Below are 16,264 nucleotides of genomic sequence, written 5' to 3'. Positions count from 1 at the left end.
TATAAATATAATGTGTTCAAAATTCTATGGAAGTTAGATCAAAAGTACATCTCTCCTGTTCTGCATACAAAGTCTGTTTTTATAGCCGTTGCAACATGACTTCACTGGTGTCTTATGCTCTCACTGACAGGTTGAGCATAAGGATGAGATATCATCCAAATAGATTACCACCAGTTTATACAGACTAAAGAATATTTGTCTCCTTGTCTAATCCAATGATTGTACAATCTAAGGAGAGAGTTTTGTCTATACTAATGAGTGGTGTAAGTGTTGTAGGAAATCTGAAGAGCCCAAATTTCCTGACTCTCCCCCAGGCCCTGCAATCTTGAAGCTGCAGCTGGAGAATTTGTAAGAATTTTCTTACAGAAAATGTAAGAACGCCCACCCCTTATAGGCTTTCATCTGGGAATTTTCAACTAGTTTCTAATTCAGCTCAGAGAGTGAATGTAGGTGCTCAGAGGATATGTAACAGCCAGAGGTTAATTCAATGTAGGATCTATGTGATGAAACCTGATCCACCTCCTTTTTGTTGAAAACAAAAGTCTTGACATCTAATGAGTATCTTTGGTTCTTTCACTTCAGCAGCAACTTAGCACTGTAAAGCTGGAACCCTGAGAAATGGGTCTAGGAACAGGGGTAGGTATAATGAATGGATGCTTGAGAAAATGAGATGTGACAATCTTGCAGAATCAGCAAACAGTATGGAGCTAATAGTATGGAAAAGAGCATAACTTTCCTTATATATAAATGGATTTCTTCATGCCCTTGCATGTACATTGCATTATAGGCTTGGTCCACTGTATAATAGCTTCTGATATCTATCAAGATTTCTAAAGTGACAGGATCTCGTTCTATCAGAATTTCTGCTTGAAGATCTAGAATCTATTATGGCCAAAGGAAAGAGGTTCCTTTAGACTTAGACCTGAACATTCTACTACCTTCTGCAGTTGAAATCCAGCACTAACTATAGCTTCAGGAGAATAGCATCATCACTATCTTAAATTAAATAATGGATCTTTTGCTTTATTATTGCTCACCTAATAAGAAAGCTAAGTGGTGAGCAAAAGTGTTTCATCTAGGAAACAATGCTTGGAGTGTTGTTAAGTGGTGATTGCCAAAGGAACAGCCTCTTCTTCTACTCAGCTAAGAAGTATAGTAGATGGTGGGGAAGAGGAGATTTAAATTCATTCATAAAGATATGAATGGAAAAAGGTCCTGTGTATTCCAGTTGCTTTGTCTTCCTGTTCTCCTGTTTCTCATTCTAGTGCATTCATGAGGGAAAAAAAATAGAGTATGAATCTGTAGATTAAACGTGTTGTGGTATATTTATGTAAACGTATTCATAAATATGGCTCCACTTCTGTAAGGTTTTCCACCAAGTTGATGAGAATAAAACAATTTGCTGTTGTTTTCACACCACTTGCATGTGGTACTAACAGATCTTCTCAGACATAAGAAAGAGTTCAGGCCAAAAGTTTTCTCCCATGCTATGATCAAATTTTAAAAGTATCACAGCTGTAGCAAACATATAAATGTAACTAATAAAGACTAATAGAACTGCCAGGACAGAGATATACATCAGGAAAGCCCCAGAAAAAAACATAGTGATAAGATGGACATTTATTGAGGACCTGCTGCCTTTCTAATTAATTGCTGAATTTTAGTAGAGCAGATGCTAAGCAAATGTGAATGGATTTTAGTTTATCTGTCTCTAGATGACAGCCACTTTGGTGTAGAGGTTAAAGGCAGTGCGTTAGAGACCAGAAGACTAGAATTCTAGTTCTGCCTTAGGCATGAAGCCTGCTGGGTTACTTTGGGCCTGTCACTTTCTCAGCCCTAGGAAGAAGGCGATGGCAAACCACTTCCAAAAATGTTGCCAAGAAAAGTACAGGGACTTGTCCAGGCAGTTGCTATATGTCAAACATGACTCGAAAGCTCAATCAGTCAATCAATCAATCAATCAGTCAATCAATCAATCACCTTTGGATGGAATAACAAGCAATTGGAATAATACAGAACAGCAGCTCATCATGATTTCTCATCCTATGGTATTTGTATAGGTAGTTTTCTCATCCTATGCATCTGTTAAATGGTCTGGGCAAGATGATAGGGTATCTCTATTACCTACTATACCTTGAGAGACAGCAGTTCTTCAAAATGTCATTCAGGATTTCCCCCCCAACTTAACTTCGGTATTAAAAACCTTTTAATTATAGACATGAAGTGATTACTAAGCTTTGCTCTCTTCCAAATCCATAGTGAGAAGTCTAAAAAGCTGATTCCATGAGTCTCAATTAATAAAATTCTTCTTACTTTAAGTAATTATGAATTCACCATTTCTATAAATGAAGCTCAAAATTTAACAGTGCAATCCAGCATGCCCATACATACTGTTTTTCCCATTCCAAAAGAATTCAGGCATTTATTGATACCCCATCAGCAGAACCCAATTACAGGGAACATGCATTAGCCCAGAAACCATTAAATGCTTTGTTTTTTTAAAAAAAGTTAAGACAAATACAGAACACATTCATTGAATGGAGAGGCTGCCAGTTGATGAGACATTGATTGTTAACCTGGTCAGCCAGATTTCATGCTTCACGTACCAGTACAAAAGAATGAAACAAAAAGCCAAAACTATCTTAGAGTCTTATATAATACTTGGTATGTTTCTCAAATTCAGTGAAATATTTTATAAAATTAAGTTCATATAAATACTGAGAGATATGTGGGTTTTTAAAAGGAACCCAGAATTTGTGATTAGTAAGAAGTAATACCAATGCAAGAAAAGGAAAGGAAAAACCTGAATCTATGCATATATAGCACATACTTTTAAATAAGTGGTACTGAACTCTAAGATAGATGGACTGATAATTCAGAAAGATAGTAATTTGCATAGTAAATTGTGGCTGATTTAGCTTAGGCCAGTGTGGAGACAAGTAGTCATATATTTTCTTTTCCAAAAAATTGAGAAAATAGTACCCCAAATTTATAAATAACAGTACAGTATGTGGTTTACTACCCTCTCTTTTTTGTATACACAGATAAATATTTTTCCATGACACATCTAACAAACATTAAATAGGTTGAAAATAAAATATACTGAAGTAGAAAGAAGGACTTTAAGTCCTAGATTAGCAGATAGCATCTATTCAGATCTCAATTTCTCTCAGATCTCAGTTTCTCCTATCTTGGGACATATTCCAACTTTTACATACCTTGACTGAACAAAATTATCCTTTAAATGCAGTCAGACAATATTTGCTCTTTATGCATTTTGGATTTGTGTTCTGTGTAGATATCTATCTTAGAAACAAACATTATCATCTGGCTATTTTGCCAAGCAATTAGCCAAAATCATAGTGATTTAATAGGTCTTTTCAAGTACTGCATTACCCAAGCGCTGGCAAATTCTGCCTTCTCCATTTGGATGCTGAGGTTAAAACAGCCTCGGGATTCATTAATTCTCAATAAACTATCATCAAGTCTTCAAGAGGAGGGTGAGGCATGGCCTTTCACAATCTGACTTTTGATAGTATGAAGCACTTCATGCTGAAATAATCACTTCTGCAGCTTCATTAGAAGTTCAGTCACCAGTGTATATTTAAAACAGATGTATATAGTTCTCTATGTGGGGTCTAAGCATATGCTCCTCTGTTCAAAGAGAACCACAGGCATGCTCTGCTGTCCTTTCCATTCTCCATTTCCAGGGTTCTAAACTAGAATCAGCGCACGACAAGAAAAAGCATGTTTTCCTCAGCCAAATTGCTGTGGAACATGTTGCACTATGCCAGAAGATTTTTAGTACGACATCAATAAATGGCCACTTGTAGAGGAACAGACATTTATGAAAAGAAATCCCACAGTCTGGGATTCTATTTCTCTCCCATTTCTTGGCCTTCCTAAGCCCCAAATTCAGAACAAAAAATAAATACAGAGTCAAGCAGAAAGTTAAAGTCATTAAGGACACTATGGATGGCAGGTTTTTTTGTTCACTTGAATTCCATGTTATACCTGAGAACAAAAAGGATGGATAATTTGCAAGAGGAAAAAATAATTGCCCTTTCTGTCTCTTTTGAGAATGATATTGGTTTCTTTTATAAATAGTAGGAAGTAAAGAGCATACATAAAGGTATTTCAGCAAATGTTTCCTTCTGGTGGGCAAATAAAATAAAGAAGAGGTTAAGTAAAAATGCAGCAATTTCTTTTTAACCCAAATCTGAATAACTGGGAAAACCAACCTGCTTCGTTTTTTTTTATATTCCACGTAACTGAATTCTGCATGAGTTTGAGCTACAATATAGAAGCACGCTCATTCCTGAAAGAAGCATCTGATAATTATGATAGATCTGTGGAATAGCTGAAAAAGTTTTTAACTACCCTCAGAGTGAATTTGAACTTTTAAACGCCATCCTTGTGCATTCAAGCAGAGGTGAGCTGACTATATTCTTCCTACATGCCTGCCTGTGTTAAGGATGTCCACAAGGTCTTCTTGCTCATTCCTACAGCTCCAACATTTCATATGAACAGTGATCTGTTCTGACACATTGCATGGATAGCCATCAGGAAGATACCTTAAAAATGAACACTGATGTTTGCAGAGGGCCAGGCAAATGAATTCTTATAACAACATAAATAGAAATAGACTCCAGGTTTGGAACACAAAAATGAAATTTAACATTTGTATAATGCTCTCAGGCATGTTTCAGATATTATGTAGCTGAAATTCTTGGAACAGCCCTGTAATGTAAATCAGGATTACTATCCCTAAATTGTAGTTAGGGAAACTAAGAATGAGAGAGTGGCTTCTTAAGGATACCTAGAGATTTCATGGCAAGGAATGCAATTTGGTCCAGGGAATTCACAGACTGTAGCCTAATCCCTTAGCATCTATACCCCACCAATTCTAAATAAAGTACAAATGGCATACTTTCCTTATTCAATACATAGACAACAAGTATCATATACTTTAAAATAACTATTATTTTACTAATATACCAGAACAGAGTGGCAGAAACAGGTCAAAAGAATATGGCATAAATCAGTGTAATGCCACTGTAACTTCAGTGCTGGGTAAAAAACTAGAAGTTACTTGTGCAGTAACTTCTAGAATTGAACAGTCGATGAGCAAACAGCGTTTGTACATTCCACCATTAAACTAATGGATGGCAACTGATATAATCTACACTACAAACTTAAACTGGTTAACAATCACTCCTCAAATATGTACCTCTTTGAGGAGTACTTGGGACCTCTCAGCCCTACCAGTGATTCTTAGGGGAAGGCAATGATTAATTAAAATGGTAGAACACCAAAGCGCACGTTTCTTTTATAGGTACACCTTATGTCTTCGATATTCCATTTAATATGTGGATTCCTTTCCCGATAACCCGAATAATTAAAATAATAAAATTGTGTGTTTTAGTATGATATATAAGTATTAAAAGTGAAAAGAGCAGCCTGGGTAGTATAAGAATGTTGATTTTACCTTCTGAAATTAACAGTTTTAATTATATCATACTTTCCTGTAATGTTTGAATCCTCTATCTTGAGCCATTTATTGAGAGTGGTAACAATAATCTTGTAAGATATCACCTGATCAAAATTTGATACCTGACTTTGGAGTATGAGAATCATAAACTTGCTTACGGTCTATCTGGTCTGCAAAAACTTCCCCATAGATCATCCAATATGGCATATAAAAAATATTTTTTGCCAGTTTCCATGAAGGCTCTTCATTGGGGAAGAGAATTGCCTGCCTTGCAACACCAAAGCTCATCAGAACCACCAACATAATAATGACAAAATACATCATGTCTATCATCTGAAAGAAAAGAAAAGAGAAAAAAAGAGACAGAGAGAGAAATAAAGCCACTTTATCCTGGAGGATTGATCAAATTGTTTGTAAAGCATAATGGTCAAATGATTTAAGCATCCTCGTACTAACGTTCTATTTTTGCTGCAATGGCTTGGCTTGCCATGGCAATCTTGTTCAAGTATTTGTGCTGGATCTTTGGCTGTTAGGATATTATGTTCTGTTGGTGTTGGAGATCTTTTAATCTTGCAACCCAGGGTTTTCATGTAGAAATTATTACCTTTTAAAATTGTATAGAAGTTTTCTTTCCATATGTCACCCAAAGGCAGCAATACAAGTTGCAAAATAAATACAGATGCTGTGGATACCTTGGGCATATTATTGTTTGTTTCTGCTTCTCTTTATTTCCCAGTGAATCAATGAAGTCAGTCAGTCAGTCAGTCAATCAATCAATCTATCATCTATCTATTATCTCTATCTATCCATCCATCCATCCATGCACACACACATACAGAATATACGTGTAAACATGATGTGACTTTCAGTTTTAGTATTGAGGAAACTACCCCAAAGGCATAACAACTTTTTGTTTCTTTGTTCTAGGATTAGAGATATATGCAGTCTAAAACTTCACTCATATCATTACTGAGGTACTCCTTACTTTCAACAAGTGCCAAATCAGGTAATGCCTTTTAGAACTTTCTTACTGCATCACCTCATCCATAATGTGTTTGGGTGGAGGCTGGTCATACATTCCATTATGAATCATCACCTATTTTGTGGGGAATTACTTGATGCACATGAACATGTAAATCAGCCCTAAATTTTACTTTAAAGTCTCATCACTGGAACAGGTCCACTCTGGTATGCTCTAGCCTGCAAACCTTATATTTCTATCACTTAAGTAAGTAGTTCTGGTAAAATTCCATGGATTTCTATGAGAATGTGGTGTGATATAACTTCCAAGTATTGTTGAGGAACTCATCTCACTCCATTTCAAGTATACTTTAATGTTTTAATGCTTTATTTGCAAACTAAATAAAAGATTGGGTATATATGACAATAAAATAGATGCATATGGATTGTCCTTTTTTGATATGCATACAAAAGGAGATTTTTTTTCTTTCTGTACAATGGGTGTGGGATTTCTGGAATATGTAGAAATCTTCCTCCTGACTAGTCTCTTACCCGGTCACTTATAACTAACCATTCTGAGAAAGCTCTACACCAAAGCTGTGACAGTGGTGCACAACACAGTCACATAGTAGTGACTTACCCAGAGTTTGTACATGGACCTCCTTTGGATTCTGTACTCTATAGTCCCCTCATCCATGGCAAGCTTAGTAAAACTCCAGATGTCCCTCCCCTACTTTTCTTAGGGGAACCCACCTTCCCTTCACCAATTTCTTAAAAAGGAATCCATTTCTGTAAATGTCCATCTTATGTTACCCTGCATTTTATTCTATCTCTTCCAACAAGTTCATTTTCCACATTCAGCTTTCCCCACCATCATCTCCCCTCCCTCTAGTTTTTCTTTCCCATCCAAATCCGATTTTATTATTTTATACTCAAAAATTGTTCAGTGATGCTAGCTCTTCAGAACCAAAATCTATTGGCCACAAAGGGGCAGTGGGATGTAGATAGAGTTAAAGAGACTGCTAATCTCAGGCCACTTCCTGTTGTCTTTCTCTTCCTGGCCCCTCACCACTACACACATACATAGTCAAACATGCTCTTTGATTCTCCTTCTTCTAGGTTGCAGTAAGCCAGGTGCTAGGCTTTGCCTATACTTACCTATAAACAAATCTCCTTTCTATTATACTCATCAAAGCCTGCTTCACTAATCATTGCTCAAGTCAGCTTCCTGCTATTAGGAATGCTTACATGCACTTACAGAATACATACACATACACTTCAACCACCAACAAAAGTTTGGATGTAAAAGGATCTAACAAGGTATCACTAGATTTCAGACTCCATATCAGAATGGGATCGATTCTTTTATGTTGTTTCTTTTACAGGGATATCATTCTAAATTTATTACATCTATTTTACTGAACATGCCAGTATGGCAGGGCAGTTGAATTGTACGTGCTTTTCTTTTTATCAGATTAACTTTCAAACATTTGTATTTTGGCTATTGCCTATATTATAAAAAAACACTATATCAAACGAGTCAATTAGTTAAGTTGCTTTGGTAGATGTTGGAATAAGTCAACATTAGCATGTTTAAAGGGAAAGTCAGAATATCAAGATGTTTGGGCAAAACAACAACAAAAAAATATGTAATATCTTTCTTGTAGCCTTTGCTTGATTTTTCTGTCCTAAATAAATGAAACAAATGAATTGATTAATCAAGGGAAGATTTTGGCAACCTTGATGTTTAGGGTACTTCCACACAGTATGATTTTTCCTCCCTCAACCCCTCCGAAACATTTTGAAATCAGACTGTCCTCACTCCTGCTGACTTTGGAATATTGAGAGCGGGCAGGGTATCCTACAATTTATGCCAATCTGAATGCTATCTACATCTATAAAGTCTCTATGGTATATTTGTAACAAGCTAGAAATTATTATTATGGTTTGTTGCCTACAAGTTTAGACTGGATTTAGCATTTTTATCCACCTATTGAGTCCTTCCCAAGGACCTGGGATAGGCAGATGTTGTTGTTTGATGGTGTTAAAGGTATTGTCATTGGATGTAAGCTGTTTCAAGTAAAGATGCCTTTTGCAATTGACTGATGGTGATTTTGTCAATGCTGATGGTGTTCAAGTGGTGCTTCAGATGTTTTGGGATTGTAGCTAAGGTGCCTATAACTATTGGTACTATCTGTGCTTTCTTTTGCCGTTGTCGTTCTATTTCTATTTGCAGGTCTTTGTATCTTGTGATTTTCTCCAGTTCTTTCTCTTCTCTTCTGCTGTCTCCAGGTATTGCAATGTCCATTATCCAGACTTTTTTGTCTTTCTTATCAACAATTGTTAAGTCTGGGGTGTTATGTAGCAGATGTTTTGTCTGTTTGAATTCTAAGGTCCCAGAGCACTTTAGCGTCTTCATTTTCAATTACTTTGTCTGTTTTGTGGTGTACTTGCAACATTCCATGCCCAACTATGCTCCTTGGTAAGCAGAGACTTTCAACATTGCTGCACGGATGAAGGGTATGATTCATTGTCATTATTCTTCTGGTCTTCCTATCCAGGGTTTCTAGTTCTGCTTGAGACCAGTCCACTATTCCAGCTGTGTATCTAATGACTGGAATTGCCCAGGTGTTAATCGTCTTGATGTTATTTCCACCACTGAGTTTGGACTTTAAGGTCTTCACTCTCATGATGTATTCACTCCTAACCTTCTTGACTTCAGTGTGCTTGATGCTGTCAGCTTGAAGGATGCCCAGTACTTATAGTGATCTTCTTCATCCAGACTCTTGATGTTATTTCCATAGGGCATTTTGATTCCTTCAGTTTTCACTATTTTTTCCCTGTTGATGGTAAGGGTGGCACATTTGTCCAGTCCAAACTCCATTGCAATATCTTGGCTGTATATTCAGACAGTGTTCTATTCAGATGGTGTTTTTCCATACAGCTTCCGATCATCTATGTAAAGGAGATGGGATAGCCTGGCAGATGTTTTTGAGGTTTGATAGCCATGGCCTGACTTGTTCAGTATTGTTGACAGAGGAATCAATGCAATGACAAACAGTAGTGGTAATAGTGAGTCTCCTTTAAAGATTCCTCTCTTGATATTAACCTTTCCCAGTCTATCACCATTGACCAGCAACTGTCAACCACTGATTTTTGCACAAAGCTTCTGATGTTTCTTCTGACTCCAGTTATTTTTAGAAACTTGATTATTCAATCATGTGGCAGGGAGTTGAATGCCTTCTTGTAATCAATCCAAGCTATATTCAAGTTGGTCTTCCTTCTCTTGCAGTTTTCCAAAATCATCTTGTCAATTAGGAGCTGATCTTTTGTCCCTCTGCCGTTTGGGCAGTTTTCTTTCTGCTCAGATGGAAAGAGCTTGTTTTCAACTAGATGCTGTTGGACTGCATCAGCTACCACACTAGTTAGCAATTTGAAAGTTGTTGGTAAGCAGATAATTGGCCTGAGGTTGCCTGGTGCTGCTGCTTTTGTTGGATCTTTCATTATCAGGTAGGTTTTGCCAGATGTTAACCAATCTTCAATTTCACCTCCTTGCAGTATGCTGTTAACTGCTTAGCAATGAGTGGGTGCAGATCAGTCAGATGTTTCAACCAAAAACCATGCAGTTCATCTTTACCTGGTGCTGACCAATTCTTGATCTTCCTTGCCCTTTTCTCCATCATTTCTGCTGTTATTACAAGTTCTGTCATTTCAGCTTCTTTTTTATTCTTATCCACCTCCTTTATCTAAGCTGCATTCTTGTTGTAGTTCTTTGGGTTGTCCCATAGCTGTGCCCAGAACTGCATTGTTTCTTCTTTGTCAAGTGTTGACTGGTTCATTGCAGTCTCTCCATTGATGGATTGGTAGAAATGTTTCTGATTTGACTGAAACTGGAGATTCTGCTTATAGTGTGCAATTCAAGCTTCATATCTGCTGATCTTTTTGGCTATGGCTGTTATGTGCTGCTTTATTATTTCCAGTGCTTCTTTGATCTTCCTTGTTTCTAGATGATATTTCATGATCAGATATTCTTTGGTCTTGCTCTTCAGTTTCTTTTCTTTCATCTGTTCTAGCTTGCTTGCATCTGATCTTAGCATGCTGATCTTATTTTCCAGCCTGATCTTCCATTTTGTTGGTGCACTGTTTGGCTTATTTTTCTTGTTTGTTGATTTTGCATCCAAGGTATTCAGTTATAACTGCAGCCATGCTGTACATTAGTTGGTTTGTTTCTTGCAGTAAGCTGGTGCTTATATTTGATATTACAATATTGGCATCTTTTAATACTAGTGGTAGCTGTTTCTTTGTAACAAGCTTCAATGCAGGCAACCTTATTCTGTTCTTTTTGTGCTGTTCTAGATGCTCAGTTATTCTTTGTTCCAGTTCCTGTTCAGTTTTTTAGTTAGAGGGCTTTGTTCTTTCTGAGAAGGCAGAGGAGAGGATGCCTGGTTTGGGAATGAAAATGATTCAATAGCTATGCTTGCTTCCTCTACTGCTGACTCCCCCTGGTTTGCCTCTACAGTTTGAGCTACTTATGGCAAGGCTTCGATTTCTTTCCCTTGGGTAGACCTTTGCAGTTCTTCCAATTCTACTTCTGTGAATACTTTATTTCGTATTATAAATTGATGTTGATCTCCTAGGCTCTGTTCTGTTAGTTCTGATTCTGGATGTTGTTCTTTCCAGAACAGGTGCATTCTTTTCAGATATCCTCTTCTCGTTGGACTTGATTTGTAATAGCAGATAATTATTTCTTTGGTTTCAGTCTTTGTATAATTGCGACAGGTAAACAACTTTTCTTCCAGTAGTCCTGCAGCTGCTGGTCGTGGATGCTCAGCCAACAGTCCTGAGTCCTGTAGCCCACCTGTTACCAGATGTCCAGAAACTAGAATAACTAGCGCAGTCCTTGTTGACTTGGGTGATGACCGATCCAGTATAGTTTTCTGTAAATTATGTCTCACCATATTGTTTATGGGAGAGGCACTCTTCGTTTGGCTCTTCTGATAAACCTGTCAAGTATGGTTGAACCTCTGGCATAGCTCTCATCCTCCTCGGAGCATGCAAGCCCCATAACCATGTCAAGGTAGTGCCTCACTGGGTGTTGTTGTTGTTGTTATTATTTTTACTATTATATCCATGACTCTGGTTTCATCGCTAATCCACCACTTTAAATAGCCCAGTTTTATATTTCTTGCTTTTCCTCACATTTCAATGCCTTACTCTAGGTTACAGACCCTACTGAAATGTATTATTCCTACATAATTCAGTATTAGGCATGCAATGAAGGCAAAAGCCTTGCCATCAAAATATATCTTTTCCCAAACTGAACACTATGCTATAACAAAAGTAAGATGCATAGCACAGAGAAATACTTAGAGATGCACTCAGAATTCATCCCAAAGATTGTATGAAACTAGTACTGTATCACCTTTTACTGTGATTTACTCTGTGGTAAATAAAGAGATTCCAAACTAATGAATAAGGATGTTAAGGCATTTCCTGCCATTTAAGCTACTCCATAACTTTCACTCTTAAATAGCAAAGGCAGATTTGAATGATCTTAATTAATTTTTATCCCACTCCATCTCTGAGATTCATATCATTCTAGTAAAATGTGAAACCTGTATCACATAGCTAAGCAATTCTTCCTAAGCTTCCCCTGTAACTTCATTATGGACTGCGACTACTCCACAATCCTTGAGAGTATTTCCTCCTTGTCTGTATGCAAAATAGATTAGGGCTATTTCTATCCGATTCCCAGATATTCATGGTTTGGGTGACTTTTTTATGTATCTGTATGGGTTTTCTAGAAAAATATGAGTATAATGCTGCTAAGAATTTTAGACTGTAGTCCAAATTTATTGTCTATGCTGCCCTTTGTTTTAACAGAATTCTGTTTGAATCAATAATCTAACTTTAAATAAACAACTTTGACAAGGAAAAGAAAAAAATGCAAAAGCCTTGCCATCAAAATATATCTTTTCCCAAACTGAACACTATGCTATAACAAAAGTAAGATGCATAGCACAGAGAAATACTTAGAGATGCACTCAGAATTCATCCCAAAGATTGTATGAAACTAGTACTGTATCACCTTTTACTGTTTTCACTTATAACATGCAGAACAAAAAGGAAGGATGGGTAACTTTTTCTTACCATTTTCCCAATCATCATTACATATGGCCCCAAATATTTGTTCACCCCGAAGATGTCTAACAATCGGATATACCAGTAAATAATGTTGACACAGTATATGACACGACCATCACTCCTGAGTGGCAGATCCTGGAGGCGAAGTACCATGCCCACCGAGAATAAGAGGATGGCAATAAGATCGGTAACGTTCCAGTACTCTTGGAGCCACACCTTCACCTTCTGCAGTAGCTTCCCAGGTTCTGACATTAATATCTAGGGGTGGAAAAGGAATAACTTTTGGGTCAAAAACAGTCTGATGAATGATTTGATAACATATTAAATATGATCCAGTATATATAGGCTGAAAAACAGAAATAGACAGCTACGTCCTGGTCTATAATTTCACAAATTATAATCTATTGCAGAGGCCTACATCAAGCCTTATGGAGTATAGGCATAACAGAGCAAGCTAAGTAAGGCAATGTGTAATAGCCTCCTTGGTTTAGTAACAGAGTTTTAGGATATAGAAAGCCACAGGATTCTTGTGACTCCATCTCCCTGCCCCTTATCATTCAACTTACATGATTTGAACCTGAAGTCTATCGCTACCATTAGTATTGACTTTGATATTGTGTGTCCTGGATGCCACCATTGCAAACAAAATGTTTCAGGACCTTCTTTGCAACCTGGATGTATCCAGACCTCCTTGCAATCCAGACAATTTGCAGCTAGAACCAAGGCTACTGAATACTTCATAATATCAATCATAGCATGCAATGGCCATTGCATGAAGACAAGAATTGTCTATTTATGTCCCTGCAAGCTAGCTTTAGCAGATAATGTGTCTGGAGTTATAGTGTCCTATTTCCTCTTTGTAGTACAAGGTGAGTGCCATAATTAAAAAGTGTGGATAGTTTAGCAGTTCTGTTGACTGAAAGATACAAAAGTTGGTAAGTTCCTCAACATGCACTAACGTTACTTTTATTACAGCTTCTCCCAATCTGGTGTCTTCTGAATGTGCTGGGGCTGGATGTAATAAGTGCCACCCTGAGGCATTTTCCTGAGTAAATATGCATGTCAAATTTTACCTGTTGGGAAACATCCAGATGGTATGCAGGGGAAAGAATTACTGCTTTATGAATAAGCACATGAAAGTTTACCATTAAATTTTACTCATTGATCTACTGCCAAATCTTATGACTTGTGTTGGTTTTACGAAAGTAGAAACTAAAATAGCAATCAGTAATCAGTTAAATAAAAGCATTTTTCATATACAATTCAATCACAATAACTATAGCTGCCCATGAATATCAGAAAATTCTTAAAGGGCATAGTTTGCTAAAGAGAATGAGGAAGAAAGATGGACTCCAAATGTCAGTTCCACGGGCTTTTATTCCATTGGAGGTTCTTGCAAATAGAAAGAATGCATTTTTCCTGTTTCCCCTTCCCTCTGTAACTTCCATTATTTTTAAGTATCTCAGTCCTTTAGAGCACCTACAGAAAAGCCAGCAAAAAACCTACTTTTTCTGTTGATGACTGTATCTTATGAGTGATGGAAGAGAACTTAGCATTCAAGACTTTGGTGATAAATTTACAACAACAAATTGATCTATAGTAAAAACTACAGGAAACAGTTGTCTTTAGAATAATGTTACCTCTCTCATCTTTTCTATTCCCATTGTAAATATGTATGAGATAACTATCCATTCTTGCATGGAAGGCCAACGATCCATCTTCACCAAAACAATATAATTAAATAGCATCAGGTACCCAATGTATGACATCTGTAAAGAGAGAAAGTCAGTTTACCTGCATATATGGGATAAATGTTCAGCTGATCTGTTATTGAAATCACATTATTTCTAGAAATAAAAAATTGCTCTCCTGCAAGAAGACTAATTTTTAGTTAAAGAATTCTTTATGAATAAAGAGTTTCACTGCATACTATGGAATCCTACACCTATTGCTAGACTTTATGAATTTACTTAAAAAGAGTGTATAATTCCTTGTTTGCAACAGAAGCAAATACATAATTGCCTAGTCTCTTTAAATGATTGTAAGAAGCAAATCAGTTCATGCCAAAACATTGTCAATGCATCTGGGGTTCTGACACTGAAATTAGTTTAATTTGTCACTATTTAAACCCAATTCAGTGAATTTTTATAAACTTAGTATAAGGGCATAAAGACTACCAGTTGCATCACTCTAAATCTATGAAGAGTACTTTACTTATACAATGTAAACATACTAAAGAATGAGGCCTTTACAAATTAGTGTCACTAGAGGTAGATGATAAAATGATAGTTGCTCCTTACAGTATAGAACCAAAATTTAACAATTGGTGCATTGTAGAACTCATAGATTTTGCGTCCAAAGGGGATCAATCTATGTCTGTTCTGAACTTCATCCTCCTCCTTCTTCCGTGCTGATGACTCTCCATTGCTTCGCCCCAACATCGCCTATAAAGTAAGAAAACATTGGATGAATGGATAAGAGAAAGGCTCAATGGGAATAATTTTTTTTGTTAGTGTTTTTCCCGCATGTGCAGGTTCTGCTTTTTTTGGATCAACCAAATGTTGACATCAGGGGGCTGAGGGACAGTGACTTGCACAAAGTCATGCAGCTGGTTTTCATGCCTAAAGCAGGACTAGAACTCACAGTTTCCTGGTTTCTAGCCTGGAGCCTTAACCTTAAATATAATTTGATATTCAATATTACGATAAGAAAGCTGAGCAAAAAATCTGTATTGAAATATCGACTGCATTTTCAAATGGTAAACCAATACCCTATCAACAAACAAAATCTAACTGTAATTCACAAATTTCTTCCATTTCTGTATATTCTTGGAATACACAGAAAGATTGCTTCTATTTGCTTGTTGATTTGTCATTTTCCTGAATAATGTGTTTGAATCAGGTAGAATGAAAACATACAACAGTAAGTGGAAGGACCACAGGACTGACAATTGTAAGTTAGAATAGCAACAAAACATAAAACATGATCTGAGTGGTTGTGAAAGATACTTATTTCCTACTTCAGGTTTGGATCCAATGATGTTAACTGAAAGAACAGCATGTTCCAGAAGAACCAATCCTACCTCTCCGTTTCACATGTGCTCAAAAGTTATGGTGTAAGACTATCATATCTGGTCTGCAAAAATCTGGATGACCTTTTGGTGACAGCAAGGAATTAAGAGTTTTCAATATCTCTTTATTGCCACCTAGTGTCCACCTGTATTTTTGCAATCCAGATACAATAGTCCATGGATGGGAGAATATCCTGAAACAGATTTAGGGCATGTTCAAAGGGATAGAAGAGAGACTTGAATGAAGAAAATTTAGTTAGTTTAGTCTAGCTCAATTTCCTATTGTCTAGTGGTGATCCTTATTTTTATATACCAGGTATGGTAGCCCTAAATTAATTAGATGACATTGGATATAGTCCTAACTTTCTGATAAAAAGCATAATGGAGTGACATTCATTAACATTTCACAGGGGACTTCAAAGTCTGTGAAGAGAGTAACCTATGAGGAAACAAAAGAAACCAAGAGAATAGAGAGAACACTAAATAATATTATTGGCTACCTTCATTGATTTAGATCCTTAGTAAGTAAAATGAAATTAAGTTCTTTTAAAATTATTTGTTTAATCATGAATAATCATTATAATATATATGATTAATAA

At 36.6% G+C, this 16,264-nt stretch overlaps 1 protein-coding gene across 1 annotated transcript in view; it reads right to left on the bottom strand.

Moving 5' to 3' along the window:
- Nucleotides 1-16,264, bottom strand: part of LOC103054598 (transient receptor potential cation channel subfamily M member 3) — a 78,405-nt gene that overhangs the window by 22,391 nt on the left and 39,750 nt on the right. The window contains exons 12-14 of the mRNA XM_088130197.1: nt 14,896-15,039; nt 12,602-12,853; nt 5,614-5,824 (exon numbers count right to left, since the gene is read on the bottom strand). Of these exons, the coding sequence (XP_087986323.1) occupies nt 5,614-5,824; nt 12,602-12,853; nt 14,896-15,039 (607 nt within the window). The remainder of the gene's footprint in view (nt 1-5,613; nt 5,825-12,601; nt 12,854-14,895; nt 15,040-16,264) is intronic.

This window comes from Python bivittatus, unplaced genomic scaffold, assembly GCF_059951505.1.
Source record: "Python bivittatus isolate LINGU-HERP-01145 unplaced genomic scaffold, Pbiv_v1 ctg000850_np1212, whole genome shotgun sequence".
Lineage (NCBI taxonomy): Eukaryota > Metazoa > Chordata > Lepidosauria > Squamata > Pythonidae > Python > Python bivittatus.
This window is presented reverse-complemented; position numbering and strand designations above follow the sequence as displayed.